Source organism: Pleurodeles waltl, chromosome 1_1, assembly GCF_031143425.1.
Source record: "Pleurodeles waltl isolate 20211129_DDA chromosome 1_1, aPleWal1.hap1.20221129, whole genome shotgun sequence".
NCBI classification, from domain to species: domain Eukaryota; kingdom Metazoa; phylum Chordata; class Amphibia; order Caudata; family Salamandridae; genus Pleurodeles; species Pleurodeles waltl.
Window position 1 is genome coordinate 231,576,936 of NC_090436.1, and position 19,013 is coordinate 231,595,948.

At 44.0% G+C, this 19,013-nt stretch overlaps 1 protein-coding gene across 2 annotated transcripts in view; it reads right to left on the bottom strand.

Moving 5' to 3' along the window:
• The window catches only part of C9 (complement C9), a 196,807-nt gene that overhangs the window by 104,959 nt on the left and 72,835 nt on the right, over positions 1-19,013 (bottom strand). For both annotated transcript variants that reach the window (XM_069221359.1, XM_069221361.1), the window contains 3 exons: positions 5,693-5,810; positions 4,426-4,570; positions 1,716-1,863 (listed from right to left, as the gene is read on the bottom strand). In XM_069221359.1, coding sequence (XP_069077460.1) covers positions 1,716-1,863; positions 4,426-4,570; positions 5,693-5,810 — 411 coding nt within the window. The remainder of the gene's footprint in view (positions 1-1,715; positions 1,864-4,425; positions 4,571-5,692; positions 5,811-19,013) is intronic.

Genomic DNA, 19,013 nt, shown 5'->3' on the forward strand with positions numbered 1-19,013 from the left:
CACATCTTGTTTCCAAGATGGCAGAATTAAGAGGCCACCTGGAGGAGCTCTGGGCACCACCCCTGGGGTGGAGGTGATGGACAAGGGGTGGTCACTTCCCTTTCCTTTGTGCAGTTTTGCACCAGAGCAGGGACCAGGTGGTCCCTGGACTGGTGGAAACCAGAATATGAAAGGAGGGCACCAAATGTGCCCTTCAACGCAGTCTGGTGGCGTGGGAAGGCTACCCCTCCCCAGCTCAGTAACACCTATTTCCAAGGGAGAGGATGTTGCATCCCCTCTCCTACAAAAAATCCTTTGTTCTGCCTTCCCCTGCTTGAGCTGGTCAAGCAGCAGGAGGGCAGAATCCTGTCTGAGGGGCTGCAACAGTGTGGGCTGCCTGCAGACCCTGAAAGACTGGAAAGAGCAGTAATGGCGGTCCTCTGAGGAGCCCCCAGAGTACATAGAATCATGCCACCAACCTGGCATCAGTATTGGGGTATGATTCTGACATGTTTGATATCAAACATGCCTAGGTTCGGAGTTACCATTTTGTAGCTGGGTCACGTGACACGTGGCCAGTATACAGCTGAAATGGCTTCCCCACACTTACAAAGTCCAGGGGATTCGAGCTGGAGTTTGTAGGGGCTCTTCTGCTTATGCAGGAGTTCCCACACACACAGGGACCTTCACTCTGTCCTTTGGGCTGGAAGGGCCTATAATAGGAGTGACTTACAGTGACCTGGTGCAGTGACCAGCAGTGAAAGGGTGCATGTGTGTTTTCATGCATGCTGCAAATGGTAGGCCTGCAGACACAGTTTGAATGGGCTCCCATGGGTGGCTTTATACATGCTGCAGCCCATGGGGGACCCCTGGTGTACCAATGCCCTGGGTACCTAGGTACCATATACTAGGGACTTACAGGGGTGCACCAGTATGCCAGTTGTTGGGTGAAAGAAGTACCAAAGCAACAAAGGGCCAGATTTTAAAAAAGTGGCAGTGCACCCAGTGCAGCACCACTTTTCTTGCGCTCCTTAGACCCCACCATGTGTGCGCTGTATTTAAGATACAGCGCACCCTGGCAGTAGTTAGGGAACCAGCATCAAACTTTTTGATGCTATTTCGGAGCTTTGCAGGATTAGCGTAAAAAATGTTGATGATAATCCTGCAAAGCCCATTGTAAGCATTGGTGTGCCTCCATATGCTCTGAGCAGGCATTAAAAGTGTCGAAAACAATGAAGCAAAGAAATCTCTTAGATTTCTTTGTGACATTTTTTCGACCCTCCCACCCAAACGGGGATCGGCCCCTTTGCATACATTATGCCTGGCTCAGGCATAATGTAGCGCAGAGGGTTACAACGTGGCACAATGCATGCACTGCGCCACTTTGTAAATTTGGCACAATTTTTGCCTTGTTGGGCCACGTTAGCTTAAAAAAATTATGCTAATTTGACACAAGGAGGCGCTAGGCGCTCTTAAATCTGCTCCCAAATTGAAGGAGAGCGCACAACAATTGGGGTCCTGGCTAGCAGGGTCCCAGTGAAAACAGTCTAAGCACACTACCATCAGGCACAAAGTGGGGGTGTCAGAAAGAGGGGACTTTCCTACAACCCCCAGAATGTTTAATGTACTGTTAAATAGCAGAACACGCATATCATGTTATGACACCACATGTTGCATCTGTTATGGCCCAGAGGATAATGTTACACCCATATGTTTTTATGAAAGGCTAAAGTTACCCCTTTCCAGCTGTTCTTCCGATCTCCGACACCTCCAGGTCGAGATGAGCACGACAAGGTGTTTTCGGTTCATCTTCACAGCTTTCATCTGAATAGTCTCCACAATCATTGTCCCCATTGCACACAAGTCTCTTCTTTATGCACCGACCTTAAATTAGACATGGAAAAAAGATTAAATATTTTTATTGTTTGTTAACATGCATTTATTTTCCCTGTGCTTTTGTGGTTGTTCAATTTCATCGAAGCCAGAATACTTTTTGTATCATCAGGAGAGCATTTCTTATTTTTTAACTGATAAAGTTAAGATATGAAACGCAAACATTTTGTGATCCGGAAGTTGTAATAAATGCTATTCGGCAGAGAAACACTTAATCACCATCTAAAAATTAACCTCAGGATTTCTTCTTAGAGATAATTTGAAAGCAAGCAATCCAGCACCCCCAGATCTCTAATTCTAAACACATTCTATTCCTGAAATCACTAGAGTAGTTAATTCCATAAAGACTCCACTGTTATGGGATGATTGTGTTCGGCCTTCATGCAGAAAAGAAAGCACCTAAGCACTACATCTGCCACAGAGACAGACCAAATAGGCATTAGGACATTTATAAAATCACTTCCATCGGTCGTGGTCTTCTCCTTTATTTACAACCTTTTTGAGAAGTTTGACCGCTGGGAATACACAGTCACCGTTGAATTAATGACATTTTGCATAATAGTAAAACCTATGACTTCAGCCCCTAATGATGGAATGAAACAAGCGGGGAGGAACTGCCTTACAATATTATCTAGTTAACACAGATGCCCCCCGCTTCCTGGGCCTGCCAGTTGTGTGTGAAAGAATGGACTGCACACATTGGTAGAATGCCAGCATTTAGAGAGCCTAATCTGCTTCTGTTCACGCTTGAGCACAGAGCCAACAAAGGCAGACCCTATATTGTCTGCACACTTTGTTATTGCAACACTGTGTATGTAGGCCTGTAATGGTTCAAGAGCACTGGTGAGAGAATGTGCCCTTGAGGGATCCTCAGGAAGTGCATTGGGACTGGAGGTCTCAGCCAACTTAAATTATTGCTTCTCTCAGAGAAACAAAGAGATTGCTGACTAATGACCTACGCTAATCAATTGCACAAGAAGTTGACGAGACTCAATAGGTAGAGATCTCCCTTGTTTGCAATTCAGAGTATGAGTAGAATACCACAATTCTGACTGTGCACCGAGGTGGGATCTCAAATAGCAACCCTTTCGATCGTGTCCATCTTTTACTAGGGTATTAGAATGATACTGTAATATTTTTCCCGAGATTATAGAACTAGAAAGAAAGAAAGAGGTTTTGAAGATGGAAAGGAACTCCTTAATATAAAACTGTTGGAACATTTTCATAAGTCCCAGGTTACTCATGGGATACTGGCTTCGAAGTGTATCCATCAAAGCCCTTTATCGTTGATGGTTTGGGGATTTATCCTACTGTTTAAACCAAAAATTAGCACCGAATCCCTCCACCCTCAGGATAGCACAGTCCAACTCTCCAAAGCTCCATAAGACAAGTAATATCAGTCACTAATTCATTGTCCAGCCAGTGCTTTCATTTATGTAAAAAAGTACTTAACCTCTGCACACAACGCCATGTTATACAGAAAAGTTACACTGCAATACTATGATATGATAACTCTTATAATACGCGGGGGCAGCCAGTGCTGACTTAGGCTGCTGCTATGGGACAGGTATTACTATTTTCATTGCAAGTCCAAATATGTTGCCTGCACGGGAGAAAGGAATACCAGATTTGATTCAGATGTGCCCTCTGAGTCCCTGTACACCTTTCCTAAAGGACAGTGATTGGGTGGAGGGTGGCACATCCAAAAATGTCTGCAGTGTCTTGACTGCTTCCTGTGCATTGTCCTTAAGTATCTGCAGGCTGTGGCTACTGTTGACTGCTAGGGGCGGTGGACTTGCCTGCTTCTGGTAGTGAGTTTTTCACACAGTCCACGGAGCGGAATTGCACTGACTCTGCCCCAGCCTATCTGACACGGGTATACCTCTGGTGGAAGGAGGTGGGTTGGCATGAGTGCTGGTGGAAGAGGAGATGGCGCTCTGCTGTATCCAGTAGTAATCAGGTGAGTCCTCATTGTGGGATCTCCCTCTGGTTTAAACAAAAAAAACTCCACCCAAACAAAATGAAGAACCAAGGCCATAGTGATGATCCAAAGGGAGGTTGAAGTAATTTGATTGCAAAGAGCAATCTGGGGCTGGTGTGAAGGCTCACAAAGAGCTGTATTTTCTACTGATGTGATCTCAACATCTACCAATGATTTCTCAGTGCCAAGACATCTCAGGGCTATCTCTTTCTAGTGGAAAGACTATGGGATGAGAAAGTGATTTTCGTGACCACTCAGTCGCCACTGGTGCTCCTCTTTCTGGGAACACTGGAGGGACACCAGGGTCTGACTGCCCCATCACACAGCTTGGAGGTACAGATACATGCCTTAGTTGCAGCGGAAACCCTGGCATTTTTCCTGCCACAACTACTATCAGTCCTCCCTATCTATAGTTTAAGTGGCATTGCAACTCATTTGTCGGCCCATGATATTTGGCCCAAACATTAACAGAAAAAGAGCAAACAGTGACTAAGGGCCAGATGTAGCAAAGGTTCTTATCCATTCTGTGTCTATGTGAAAAAGTGTTCGTACATATGGCCCTAAATTCTTACCTGAATCACATTCAAAATCAATTCCGCATTCAATTGGCTCTTTCTCACAAGGTTTGGTAGGCTTGCACCTTTTTGTTTCACCCAGTGAATCAAGACATCTTCTGCCACCAAACTGACCAAATCTCAAGATGCTTCGGGAGCGGAACTTAAGGAAGAGAAAAAGCTTATTTGAGTACCTGTTAACAGTTTTATGCAATTTCTCTTTCGGAACAAAATGTGGAATACAAATGTGAGAAGCCATCTTAACATGGCTCACATGAGTCCTGATTTTCCCCTTTTTGGATTCCCTCTCCTTCCCCCACTGTTTTGTTACTCCAAGTTTCTTTACTGTAACTTTCAAGGAACCACCCTAGGACCCCCAAGTTGTTTTTTTTATTGCCTTTTACTACTGCTTTTCTTTTGGGTCTCAAACCCTCTGTCCACCTACAATCTCAACCTTCTTCATTTAAAAGGAGAACTTGAGGTGACCCCCAGAAACATTCCTCATTTAGCAAGTCACTGAATCGTTATTTGTTTCTCCCCCTTCTCTACCTGAGATTTTCATAGCTGTCTTTGTTGCTTTTTTTAAAGAATGGACAACCCCTTCCTAGTACTTAGTTTATTTTCCCCTCCACTGTACTCTCTGTAGGAATTTGACTGAAACTGAAAAAAAACTCCAGCAACACTAATTCTTTTATCATCTTTCAGACCAACTTTGTACTACTAAAGCTACATAGTACAGAGCTGGAATGATACAGGATAGGCTTCTAGAAGGTGCACAATTACACTATTCCAAGTTACAGCCCTTAGATTAGGGGGTACAAATCACACATTTTGTATCTTTTTCCAGGTCAGAGCTGTGCAACATCTAAATCTGCTGTACTGGCACCAGTTTTTTTCCTGCCACCTGTTATACAGCAACAATCTGGAGCTGCTGACATATGGGTGCATTTATTACCAATAGCCATGTGGGAAGGGAATCTTCCACGATTCATAGTGATTTTATGAATTGAAATGAGAATAACACCACATTATGTGGGTGCCATACATCTTAGTGTATAGGTGAACTTTGTAATATACCTTTGTTTCACTTCTTCTTTATGTGCACCTTCTTCTCCAGTCACATCTGGGATTATCAATTTAAAATCTATAACTGCGTTAATCTTCAATTTCTTCTACACATTTGGCATATATCGCAAAGCCTCCTCACTGAATACTATCATACGCATTATTCTTTCTAATAGTGTTACCTTTTTACTGATTGACTCAGAGAAAATCCTACAATTACCTGTTCTTCTCTGCATGGGTCACACTCACTCCATTCACCCCATCCGCTCAACTGGCAGTCTATTGGAGAAGGAGCGCCAACTTCTCTTCTCAGCCTATTCGAAAGACCATCTGAAAACCTAACACAAAAGGTTGCTTAATTAAAACACAATTGCACTTTACAATCTTACAACAAATTATCACATAATGGCATTTTATAATAATTTGAAAACAATACAACGCAATGCAGTTAGAAGTCTGGTACTGGGATAATCATTTAATAAGTAAAATGGTAATCACAGATTAGATCAAGGGGAATTTGTGCTGCATTCATTGCTCATTTGCCCCAGTGACGTGTAACTAAAGCTTACTGTACTGGTTTATTGCACTTGACGTGGGGTGTGAAGATGGAGACAATAAAGGAGACTTTGGGACTGATTTAGATCTTGGTGGATGGAATACTCCATCACAAACATGACGGATATACCGTCTGCCGTATTACAATCTCCATAGGATTAATTGGAATCATAATAGGGTCGATGGATATCTGTCTGTGACGGAGTAAGATCCTCTGACGAGATCTTAACCAGGCCCTTTATTTGCAATGCAGTAGCATACTTTGCTTGCCCCAATGATTATGTTTGTCAACAAGCAACTCACAAGACAGGCATGGACAAAGCCAATAGGTCAGGCATTGACTTTCAGACTTCTGGCTTTGTCAGTGTTTTGTTTTGTCATGGTTTTTGTGAAACTGTACTGTTGGGCCCTCTCCAATGTATAAGAAAGCATTGGCTGAAAGCAAATGTTGAAAAGGCACATGTTGCCGTAATAGTTCCTGGCAGGAAGGTAAATGCTTTCTGTGCGGATATGAACCTTGTGAAAGGGCAGAATGCCTTCAGTCACAGTAATATTAGCTAATGACCTATTGCATTTATTTTTTAAACGCTTTTCAGATATAAGAAAAAAAACATAGTCAAGTCAAACCTATAGTATTCTTATATTTGCTGTTTTTCACTGTCTCTCCGGAACAGTGGGGGGAGCTCATGCAAAGATAAGCAGGAGCATAAAGCCTCCAAATCAATGACAAATAAAGTTCAGCCAGTATTAACAATGAAACCAGTGTACCCACTCCTTTCGTATAGGTAGGAGTCGGCCAGAAGTCCCTGGGGCCAGGTACCCACCCTAACCATTTGGAAGAGTGGATAGAGCATGCTAAATGTGCTGCCTATAAAGTACCAAATTCAGTAAACTTCGTGTGGACCCTACAGTGGGTACAGACCCTTGAGAACCTTGCTCGGAGAAATGTGTTTTGCTAACAGGAAAGGATGTGAATGGGTTCTTGGAAAGATAACACCTCCGATAGGCTGTGACTGTAGCGCTACTGTGTCTCAGGCAGGGGCAGCATCGACTGAGCAGACTGCCTTCTGCCTGTTGTGGTCCTATGGGCCCAGAAAAGTACAGGCAAGGGGCCGGTTGAGTGTAGGGTGTCCTACAGGCAGTGTGCGCTTGATGTGTCTCCCCTTGGAGTTATCTCCTGCTCTGCAGAACATAGTTTTAGGGAACATGGAGGAAGCAGAGGCCGCACCTCCGTGATGAAGAAAGAAGGTTTCTTATGAATAGGGAATTGTCCCATGCCCTCTCAATTTCTCCATTTGGTTATTAATTCGATGCATGACCTGCTCTTAAGTTTCCATGTTGTGCATTGCCTGATGCCACGTGTTGCAAGTTGCCTCTGTTGCAAGTGAGGACCTCCTCAATCACAAGACACACACTTTAGCTACACCTAGAGCTGTGGCAAACCAGCACCTATATAGGTGTGTGATATCAGGGTAGAGTTATTGCACATGATGATCCAAACATCCACAAAGCATAGGGTAAGCGTGGGGCATTCCCATATATTGTGCTCCCATATATTGTGCATGTTGCCACAGTTGGTTGCAGCACACTTCCAGCATGTGACACCCGGTAAGAGACTTGTGTCATGCAATTGGTTCAGGGACCAGTGACTCCTATGTAGTATTTTGTAATAGCTCAGTTTAAGGACCATTCTTTCAATACTTTGTCATGTCTCAATAAAAGCTCCACCCAACCCTCATCCGAGTACTCTAGGTTGTCAGGTGTCACCAGACAGGGAAGGAGAATACGTGCCTTGTGAGTAGATTCCTGACACTGCCCCCTTGAAACGTTCTTAATCTCCTCAGGTATTAGAAAAGTGAGGATTCAGGCAAAATAGATGCATGTGTGTGAATAGAACAGCTCGACAGTGATGCAGTCTTCGGTCGTGCCAGGAGTAGGTCTTCTCCGATTGGAAGTCCGCCTGTGTCTCAGTGAAGGTCTTTAGGAGATCCGGTGTGACCAAGCAGTCCAAGACTAGCATGCTGCTGGCGCTGGAATGCTTCCAGTTCAGTCCTTCTCCCCCAATGCGGATGTGACCATTCCTCAATAATGGGGCTCCATTAGAAACCTGTGGCTCTCACCTAGAAGTTTGTGTCCTTTTCTCCATGCATACACCATTGCATCTATTATCGGGTTAGGAGTTCCCTGCCATACCTTATTATACTTGTACAGTGGTTTGAGCGATCCAGCCTGCCTCCAGAGGGATCTCTCCAGGGATACCAGAACAAGTTATCAAGGGAATCTTGCATCATGGTCCGTATTTGCGCTAGATGGGGGGCTAACCAGTAATGTTCTACGTGGGGTAAGTGGAGCCCTCCACTCTCTGTGGCAGCATATAGCCTATGTAACTTCAGTTGGAGTTTCCTTCCTGCCCAAATGTACACCTAGAGCAAGCAGTTGAGATCATGCAGCATTCATTTTTGTATAAGGACGGGAACCACAAGAAAAAATAGTTCAGTCGCCACACTCGACCCCACAAGAGATGTTAGTGTCATCCAACGGGCGGGGTCATTTTATTTGGCAGCCATCAAAGGGTTTAGATTGGCTTCCATCATGTCAACAAGCCCATATAGATATGAATACCTAGGTAATTAAGGCGTGGTGTCTATCATTTAAAGGGGTGGCCAGCGCTCGTCTCCACAGTGGTATGATATGTGAGCAGGAAGGCCTTGCATTTGTCCCAGCTAATTCTATAACCCGAGAACCAGGCAAAGTGGTTTATTGAGAGGGATAGACCGCCGTGGGTCAGAGGAAGGAGGAGATCGTCCGCATAGAGGAAACATGTTTGTTCCCTACCACATGTCTGTATCCCTGTAATGTCTGCGACCCTAACTGCATTTCAGTAGTTCAGTAGTTATTAATATTTTTGTGAAATTATCATGCTTTTAAAAATCTAGGTGACTTTCTGATTTATATTGACAACTAAATTGTGCTGGGAGTGCAAATTAAATAACATCTAATTTTGAAAAATAACTTCTGTGACATGACTGGAATATTATTTCCTTAATCCTGAACAGTCATCCCTAATTCTCTCTCTTCCAAGAAACACTGATCGCTCATGATCTTTCCATCCCTCTCTCTTCTCCTGCTTCCATCCTGTTTCCTATATCACTCTGAAGCAGCTTGAGGGTATCACAAACACTACAAAAGGTAGCAACTTGGCAATACGAGGCCAACGACACAGGCACTGAAAAACGGCCATTGACATTGGAATGCGGACACAAACATGGAGGATGTGTCAATAGCATACTGACCCGGGGCTGGAGCCACTGACAATAGCACAGGAACAGTAACATGAGGGCACTGACTGCGGCAATGATATGATGCATTGGCACTTGAAACACCAGCACCAATGCAGATAGGGAACACTATCACTGACCAAGGGACTAGGAGACCTAAATAAGTACACTGAAACATGGACACTGACACAGGATGAGGGTTCACAGTAAAGGGGGAGAATGCAATACTGACGCTCACACAAGGAGACTCAAATTGACAGTGGGCCACACAGTGACATTGGGAGGTACGGTTATTTCTACAGAGGCACAGACATACATATACAGAAGGAGGGAAATGACCCTGATACAAAGACACTGTCATTGAAGCATTAGCATACTGACTGTAGGAGACATTACAATTGGCGATTGGCAATGCGACACAGATACAGCCACATAAATGAGGGAACATAGATACCGGGAAACATATATAGGGTTAGCTGACACTCAGACACTACAACTAAGTCTCTGGGACCGAGTCATGAGGACATAGGCAATGACAGAGACCAAGGGCCTTATTTATAATTTGTCATATGGTGTAACTCCGTCACAAACATGACAGATATCCTGTCCTCTGTATTATGATTTCATTATATCCTATGGACATTGTAACATGGTGGATGGGATATCCGTAACATTGGTGATGGATTAAACAGTCCGCCAAACTCTAAATCAGGCCCCTAGATAGTATGCAACAAAATCAGGGTCAGAAAGAGTGGAAGACTACAGACTCTTGTAGGCCATGGACATGGAGGCATTGCCACATTCTGTGACATTCTGTATTTCCATTTCCTGAAATGTAATGCTCTTCTATCAACCACTTAAGGACCTATTCAGAAATCAAACTGTTTCAGATACACAACTCTACAGGTAACTACAAATGCCCTGATGTTTCGGGACCCAGGTCAGAAAACACACACTAGTTTTACTGGGTACAAATTCGCATCTGCAGAAACTGAGAATGACTTCATGCAGGGGCTGCAGGGAGAGATGTAGCCTGCACCGCCCTTGCGCCTGCTGCACCACAAGGGAACATATGATACACCTCAGGCTTTGCCCCGCCTCCTGTGATGCTCTCTCTCCTCTGTCCCCTGAATCGCAGCACTACCCTGGTCTCATTTACGACTTAGTGAAAGCAGGTAGTAAATGGCAGTGGTAGAGGACCTTTCAAAAGTTCTAGAATTGTGAGTGACATGCAGAAAAGGACCCAGTATTCCCGGGTTTTATTTGTTATTCACAATCCTTGATTCAGTAGCTTGTAATGCCCATTATTAAGTGTGGGTTTCCTAGCCAGAATTGGACATTTCACACCTAGGATATCCCCACACTAAATAATGGGACATTAGTAATCAGACAAATTCGGAAAAACAATGTAAGTGTACATATTGCAGTCTTTTCTTCCTCACCTTATGCCATTTAAATGTTTTCCTTTTTATTAAAAAATACAACAAATCAAAACAAACAACCATATACAGGCAACCCTGTGGAGTATTAAGCAAAGGAGGGGAAGAAGTGTGGAGGAGAGAGAAACAAAGAGGCAGCTTTGGAGTCCGTTTTCTCAGGGGTGCAAAAGATTAAGCGAAAGTTCCAGACTGCTGGAGCTGCGGGAGGAACCGTGGATTAAAGTTTCTTCTTTCCTCAGCAATCCCCTTAGATTGTTTCGGTGTCTATGGTATTTTCTTTGGAGGTTCCGTAAATTCTGTGGAGCCTTTCCTTTCTCACCAAGCCGGATAATTTGCCATTCTCCGGCCCACCTGGTTCTTGGCCGAAGACAAATTCGTTCAAATAGAAGCGTTTCATCTGTCAATATCGCCGTAAATGTTTCCATAGAGTAATTGTGCTGGATCTTTGGCTCCGAGAAATTTAGGGGGGGAGAGAGGTGCTTTGCTTCCAACAATGGATTAAAGTAATTCTGCCAGCTAATGGGAAGTGTACAATCAGTCTCCAATGTCTGAGTGCATGGCATATACTCTAACTCACTCCTTGGTGACGAAGCAGTATTGGATTGAGTGGTGTTTTTATAACTGTTATATTCTACATTAGATGTAATGAAAATACCCAGTAAAACGTGTCATCATTCCCTTCCTCTTACAATCCTTCTAACACCTGCGAGAGCCCTCAAACATTGCCTTGATTCTGAATAGAGTCATAAACAACTTGTTCAGAACTTAGGAAGTGTTCTCTTTATAATTTTGTACAAATGGTAGCAGTTGCTACCCTTAATTTAAATGGATTCCCCTCCTCCTCTTTGAGAATCCTTGACAGCTCTGCCCCCCCCCACCTCTAGCTGTACTAAATTGGGTCAGAGTTCATGTGTAGAGACTGGTATAGGCAGAAGCTACCCCTCTGAGTGGAGGTCTCTCTTAAATTGGAGAATCTATAATAGTTTGAACCTATCTCCATAAGGGATTCGTTTATGGCTTTTAAGGTTCCAGTTTCGTTCAATTTATGTGGACTCAATGCCCTCACTTCAGAACATGTAGGTGATGTTGCCCCAGTGCAAATTTCAGATTAAGTATTAGTGGGGACAGGAAAGATAGACCAGGCCCTAATGGTGGGAGAGAGTACTTCTATGTGGCCTGTGGTATGTAGGGAGCAATAGCAGGTTCTGTAGTTTACATAAAAAAACAATTCTTTCAAATCAAGCTTAATTTTTAAAACATTTGCACTCTGCATTTTCCTTATTCTATTCTGCAATTTAAGCTAATTAAGCAATAGCACCTATGACTGCCACACTTAGAAACAGTAAAATAGAAGTGTATAGAATATTGTTACTAACAATAGCTAACAATGTGGTTTGTAGATAAGGTATCTGTTTAAAATGTTTATAACTACCCCATGTGTACCCAGAGGTTTTACTCCATCTATCCTTTGCAGGATTGAAGAGATTTTTAATAAGGATATATGATTAATCACTTTGACACTGTGGAATATCTGTAAGATCATCACTGCACTATACTATGATCTACAATAAAGGCAGCCACAATTTCTGCTTGAATGTTAAAATACAATATTCATTTATCTGGGGGATCCAGACTGTTACTGACGTCTGGGGAAAGAATAACTCAATATCTTAGGGCCCGATTTACAACACAGAAAAATAGAAATTTGCACCTATAAGTCTAGTACCTCATATGAGGTTTCCTAGGATATCCCTAGAATCTTGCAAGAGTTGCAGTTTTCCCGATACTGTCTGTAGATAGTTGGCTCTGTATATACTATCTCAAAGTGAGACATAGTGTGCACAGGGTCCAAGGGTTCCCCTTACAGGTTGATAGTGGCAAAATTAGATAATACAAATGCTCTATTTTGTGGTAGTGTGGTCGAGCAGTAGGCTTATCAGAGGGTAGTGTTAAGCATTTGTTGTACACACAAAGGCAATAAATGAGGAACACACACTCAAAGACTTAACTCCAGGCCAATAGTTCTTATATAGAAAAAATATATTTTCCTAATTTATTTTAGAACTACAAGATTCAAGATTTGAGGTAAGTACATAAAATGCAAAATACTTCACACAGGTAAGTATGGAACTTTTATATAAAACAGTATTACACACAGTTTAGGTTAAAATGTCAATAAGCTATTTTAAAAGTGGACACAGTGCAAAAATCAACAATTCCTTAGGGGAGGTAAGTTTGGTTAGGTTTTTCAGGTAAGTAAAGCACTTACACAGTCAGTCTCCTGAGCATAGGCAGCCCACTGGTTGGAGGTTCAAGGCAACCCCAAAGTCACAGCACCAGCGACACAGGGCCGGTCAGGTGCAGAGGTCAAAGGAGGGCCCAAAACACATAGAACTATGAAGAACAGGGTTCCTCCGGTCCTAGTCAGCTTACAGGTAAGTACCTGTGTCCTCGGGGAGCAGACTAGGGGTGGTTAATAGAGCACTGGGGGGGGACAAACACACAAGCCCATAAGACACACCCTCAGCGGCACAGGGGCGGCTGGGTGCAGTGGACAGAGTAGGCATCAGGTTTGCTATTGAAAGCAATGGAGGGACCTGGGGGTCACTTAGGTGATGCAGGCAGGGCACAGGGGGGCTTCTCGGGCTAGCCACTGACTGGGCTAGAATGAGGGCCGCCTGCTGGTCACTCCTGCACTGGTAGGTGGCTCCTCTCGGTCCAGGGGGTGCAGTGCTTGGTCCAGGCGTCGAGCTCTTTGTTACCAGGCAGTCGCGGTCAGGGGGACCCTCTAGATCCTCTCTGCAGGCGTTGCTGGGGGGATTTAGGGGGGTCGACTCGAGGTGCCCACGTTTTCGTAGTCACCTGGGAGTCCTCTCTGTGGTGTTGGTTCTCCTGTACTCGAGCCGGGGGTGTCGGGTGCAGAGTGTGAAGTTTCACGCTTCCGGCAGGAAGAGAGAGTTCTTTGAAAGTTGTTTAAAGTTGCAAACTTGTTGCAGTTTTTGAACAGTGCCGCTGTTCTTGGGAGTTTCTTGGTCCTTCGGGTTCAGGGCAGCTGCTGGTCCCTGTTGGATGCGTCGCTGTGCAGGTTCTTTGAGGCTGGAGACAGGCCAGTAGGGCTGGGGCCAATTCAGTTGTCGTCTCCGTCATCTCTGCAAGGCTTTCAGGTCAGCATCCTTCTTCTTGTTGTAGGTTGCAGGAATCTGATTTCCTGAGTTCAGGGTCGCCCCTAAATACTGAATTTAGGGGTGTGTGTTAGGTCTGGGGGCAGTAGCCAAAGGCTACTGTCCTTGAGGGTGGCTACACCCTCCTTGTGCCTCCTCCCTGAGGGGAGGGGGGCACATCCCTATTTCTATTGGGGGAATCCTCTAAAACCAAGATGGAAGATTTCTAAAGGCAAGGGTCACCTCAGGGCACCTTAGGGGCTATCCTGACTGGTAGGTGACTCCTCCTTGTTTTTCTCATTAGCTCCTCTAGACTTGCCGCCAAAAGTGGGGGCTGTGTCCAGGGGGTGGGCATCTCCACTAACTGGAGTGCCCTGAGGCATTGTAACACGAAGCCTGAGCCTTTGAGGCTGACTGCTAGGTGTTACAATTCCTGCAGGGGGGAGGTGTTAAGCACCCCCACCCAGTGCAGGCTTTGTTTCTGGCCTCAGAGAGTACAAGGGCTCTCACCCCATTGGGTCAGAAAGTAATCTCAGTGGCAGGCTGGTACAGACCAGTCAGTCCAAGAAAAACATTGGGAAATTCCTAATATTTTCCAAGAAAAACAAAGAAGATATAGCACAAACCAGGCTCACTAACATGAACCTTGAAGATTTCGAACCCTAGCTCTCACTGAATGTCAATTCACTTGGATTCACCCTGGACACCAACCTTTCCCTCAAGGAGCACATTACCAAAAAAACAAAGACTGCCTGGCGTCAGCTCTATCTTCTAAAGAAATTCAAATTGTTTCTTCCAGAAAGTGACTTCAGAACTGCTGTTCTCTTGCATTTAAATAGCGGTAATGCCCTACTCTGTTGCCCTCCAACCTTCTCACTGGCAATGCTTAGGGGCATCATACATGTTTCATCAGGTCTCATCTACAGCTTGACGAAATACGATCACATCACTCTGAACCATGATGGACCCCCTTAGGCTAACCTTGCCAGCCTGGGCCACCTCTGAAATTAGCTACATCATTTACAAAGCCACCATAACCAGCAACCCTGCTTATCTTGCAGACAAGCTCATCAACTCTGGTGGTTCTAAGCATAGCCACAGGCAGGACAGCATCAAACTACAAACTAAACAGTGTCAAAAAGAAAAAACACGACAATAGGCCTCTTCTATCTATGCACCCAGGATCTTGAACAACATACCTGTATCCATTAGAACCATCCCAATGCTGTTGCAATTTAGGAAAGAGCTGAAGACTCCTTTAAATAACACTACATAACAATGCATTAACCAATCACCACTTAGCTTAATCTCCTATAAAACATCAACTTTCAGCTTACCTTTGACAATGGGCAACGCTCTGCTTCCCTTTGACTAGAGTTGGCGGTACAGAAAACTTCATATTTATGTACATTTGCAATTGCAGCCAGTCACATATGGACAAAGAAATACTACTACATGTGCAATTGCACTTATCATTTTGCATTCTTCCATAGTGAACATATTTTCTCTGTGTCTATGTGACTCTTTATGCCCACAGAAAATTGTAAACACTAAAGCTTGATTCAAAGTTAGATAGCATTGGAACATCCTGTGATTTGTGGAGGAAGTTCTTAACCAGGAAGAGAATTGACATGTGGAATTTCATCCCCTATAATACCTCCAGGGTGACGCAAGATCCTTTAACTGATTATCCTCCAGATTTAGTACTTCATCGAAAAACTGAAGATGTTTTCTTTACAAGCAGACCAAGGATAATGACAATTGGAGGAAGGAAGACTACAGGGACTGTTAAGCTGTGGGCAGCGATGGCACTGCTACAAAAAGCAGGTTAAACAAGCCATCAATCCACCTTTTACCTCCTTGCCTTATTTAGAGTTTGAGGATGACAGCTTTCCTAAAAATGGTGTGACTGTCATTTCCACTTTCAGAAAAAGTGTCAGGGAATTCCAAACATTGGTGATAATGGATTCTTTCAAGCAGTCGTTCTCACGCAATGTAAGCTTGCTTCAGTTACCTAAGTGACAGAAGATTGTAGTTTCTTCACTTCAAATTAACCAATTGAAGAAACACAGTACAGTTCCATAGGAAATGCCTTTTTTGTTTGGCTAATAACTTTGGCACTATTTGATGAATCTTCAAGGATCATTTTGCTTCATTTCCTCATGGAAAGTTCTGGGTGATCTGTCAAGTCGAGACCAAAAAAAGGGGGGGGGGGTGCAAAAGTCAAAATCCCCATGTATTTCACATGGAGTTTTTTTGCTGTACAGAATTACATCACATTTGGCAGGAAGCTGGATCTTGGACCAGAATGCATGTTCTTTGTGACTTGCTCTAAATCCATTCAGTAGTTTTGGAGAAATTAAGGATCAACTATAATTGTTTACCTGTAAGATTGAGATTGAGAGATTCTTGCAAGAGTTGCTTGAACCCAATTTCATAAAATAGATAGTCATGATTGGCCTTGATGGCTTTGTCCCTTGGGCCAAACTCATTTCCATGGGAGTAGGGCTCTTGCGGGAACAGGTGCTCCAATTGGCTGGCTGCAAAATAGGACTCAAGGTCTTAGACCCCAGTACGAAGATCTTTATACAAAAACATTATAGAGGGAGCAGGGTAGTGATACCTTGACCCCCTAGCCCTTGTGGGGGGAGTGGGGGTCTTGGAGAGGCTAAAATAAAGAAAAATACCACCATTGGCCCCACCCCCGTGCAATACTTTACAGTGTCCTGAGGAGCCTAGACCCAGGACTCTGTGATTTCCTATACCCTGTCCGCACTCTCTTAGGCAGGGAGCCCCACCTTACTCCCAGATGGGGAACAGGTTAAAAAATGCTGCTCCTGCCTGGCGGCATCAAACCAGCCAATATAGAGCTAAGCCATTCTGAGAGAAAGCATCGGGCTCACAGGGCTCATGGACTTTGCGGGGCTCGCGACATGGAGTGCTGCCTGAGTACTGCCTGAGTGAATCAGGCATCGGACCTGTCCTCGGGCGTTGCAGGATGCAGGGTATAGGGCACAAGACACAGAGGAGCTAAAAGGAAACCTTACTGCACCATCAGGTTAGTCCAGTGCAGTCGGGGGGCATGGTCGGGCTTGCAACACCTCATTGCATCAGCATTGCACTTCATAGCATCAGTGCAACTCAGCCCTCCAGCGGCTGCCCTGAGTTCCACTCAGACCCTGGGCCTCAAGTGAGCAAAAGGGTGCCCACCGAAAGAGCAAAGAGGGAGCAAAAAATTGTCCAGTTAAGAGATACTGATGAAGATTTCGCACCTCTACATTGGATGACACGTTCAAGTCTTTTGGAGGCCAACTCTGACGGATGCGACCAGATGATTTTAACAAGGTCCCCATCTTGATGAGTTTGTTCTGTTTTCTCACTAGCAATTACAACCTATTCTAAATCAACAGCTCAAACATAAGCAGCGTATCTAGTCTCCGCTGTCCACCAGAGCAGAAGGGTATACGTGGCAGGCACTAGGGCGTCCGCTCAAGCTGTACTTATTCACTGCGTAGGGTTACGCATAACAAAAGGGTCCTACTGACCAGTAGAGGAGCTCTTGGTGGAACACAGACGGCATGCATAAAATATAAACAAAATAACCAGACAGCATAAAAACGGAAGGCTAACTTTTGTGTTTTTTTAAAAATGCTAGCCTCATATTGCTAGTATCTAGCTGCACGCTCAAATGATCTTTCACTGTGGAACCCTTTACATTGGAAATCTGTTGCTGCACAGGACACGTGCTGTGCTGCTTAAACGTTAATGGATTTAAAAATAATGCATACATTAAAGTCTGCTCATCCAGGTGGCATGTCTCCCATTGAAGGTGTTTAACATGTGAGCAAATTGTGCAGCCAAGAGATTTCTGCTTTATTTGCAGTTGCCTTCGCTGGTATGTTCAGTCTATCCTGAAATCGGCATCTCTGTGAAGTCAGGAAAGGCTTTGGCATTGTGGTATATCTTCCTACTTGCTTTCTACTTTTTTGTTAGAACGATCTAACTTTTGGTACATGGTTTTCATTACGACAAAGTGTAATAACATAAATACTGAAGGAATTAAGTATAAAACAGTGTGCTATAGTGCAGTTGTGGCTTGTGGGAGAGAGAAGGTGTGGGGCGGCGTGGGGTGGGAGAGCAATAAAAAAAATTTAAAAAAATTAAATGTACCTGTTTTGCCACACCCGAGATGGCCTGCCAAACATATATGCGCACTCAGGGGGGTCTGTGCCCTCTGTCCCTGCCACCCCTTTTGCAGTAAAAACACAATAAACATAGTTTATTATGTTTATTTTTACTGTGAAAGTTTTGCAACTGCTGTTGTGGGTGAGGGGGCGAGTAAGGGGTAGACGCTTCTCCACCATAGCAGAGGAGCTGCACCTGCAATAGTGTTGGAAGGGGAGGAGGAGATATTCGTAACTGATATGTTCAAGGAACTCAGGCTCCGATCCTGGCTTTCTTATTTGATCTAATTGTGTGATGCAAGGCAAATCATTGTATTTTACTGATCTGTAAACATCAAATTTGAGAGCATCTTCAAGCAATTCAGTTCAGCGTGTGTACCGGACAAAATACTAATTTGTACATGGTTAAAAACGCAATATGTTACTCCCTATCTCAATACTATTTACCACATATTCAGGGCGCATGACAAACTGAATAGATATACCAACTATATCATCCTTTGTTGACCCGGGGGAGTGCATGTTAAACAATTAATATTAATACACGTGTCTCTGTGTGGTGATACAACCTAACAAATAATTGAAACAGTAATATCAAAAAATTCACTTATTTTTACGTGACGTTTTGCACTTTTTACATGCCTAAAAAAATTATAATTGGGAAGTGCATGTTCACTCCGTGGTGCCCATTGCACCAAACTCAGTGATCCCAATTTTATCAGCCTCAGAAGGATGAATGGCTGAGTGTACACTGAGGTTTGTTTTTGTGACTGTGATTTGTGATGTCAAACACAGATTTCTGAAGTGAATATATAGTCTTTTGAAAAGACCAGACCTTGGTTATTTGGCCTGCTAAGACAAAAGCGCCTCCTTCGGCTCCCATGGCTGATTCAGACCCCTTGCTCAGCTCTGGCTTGGCACTTC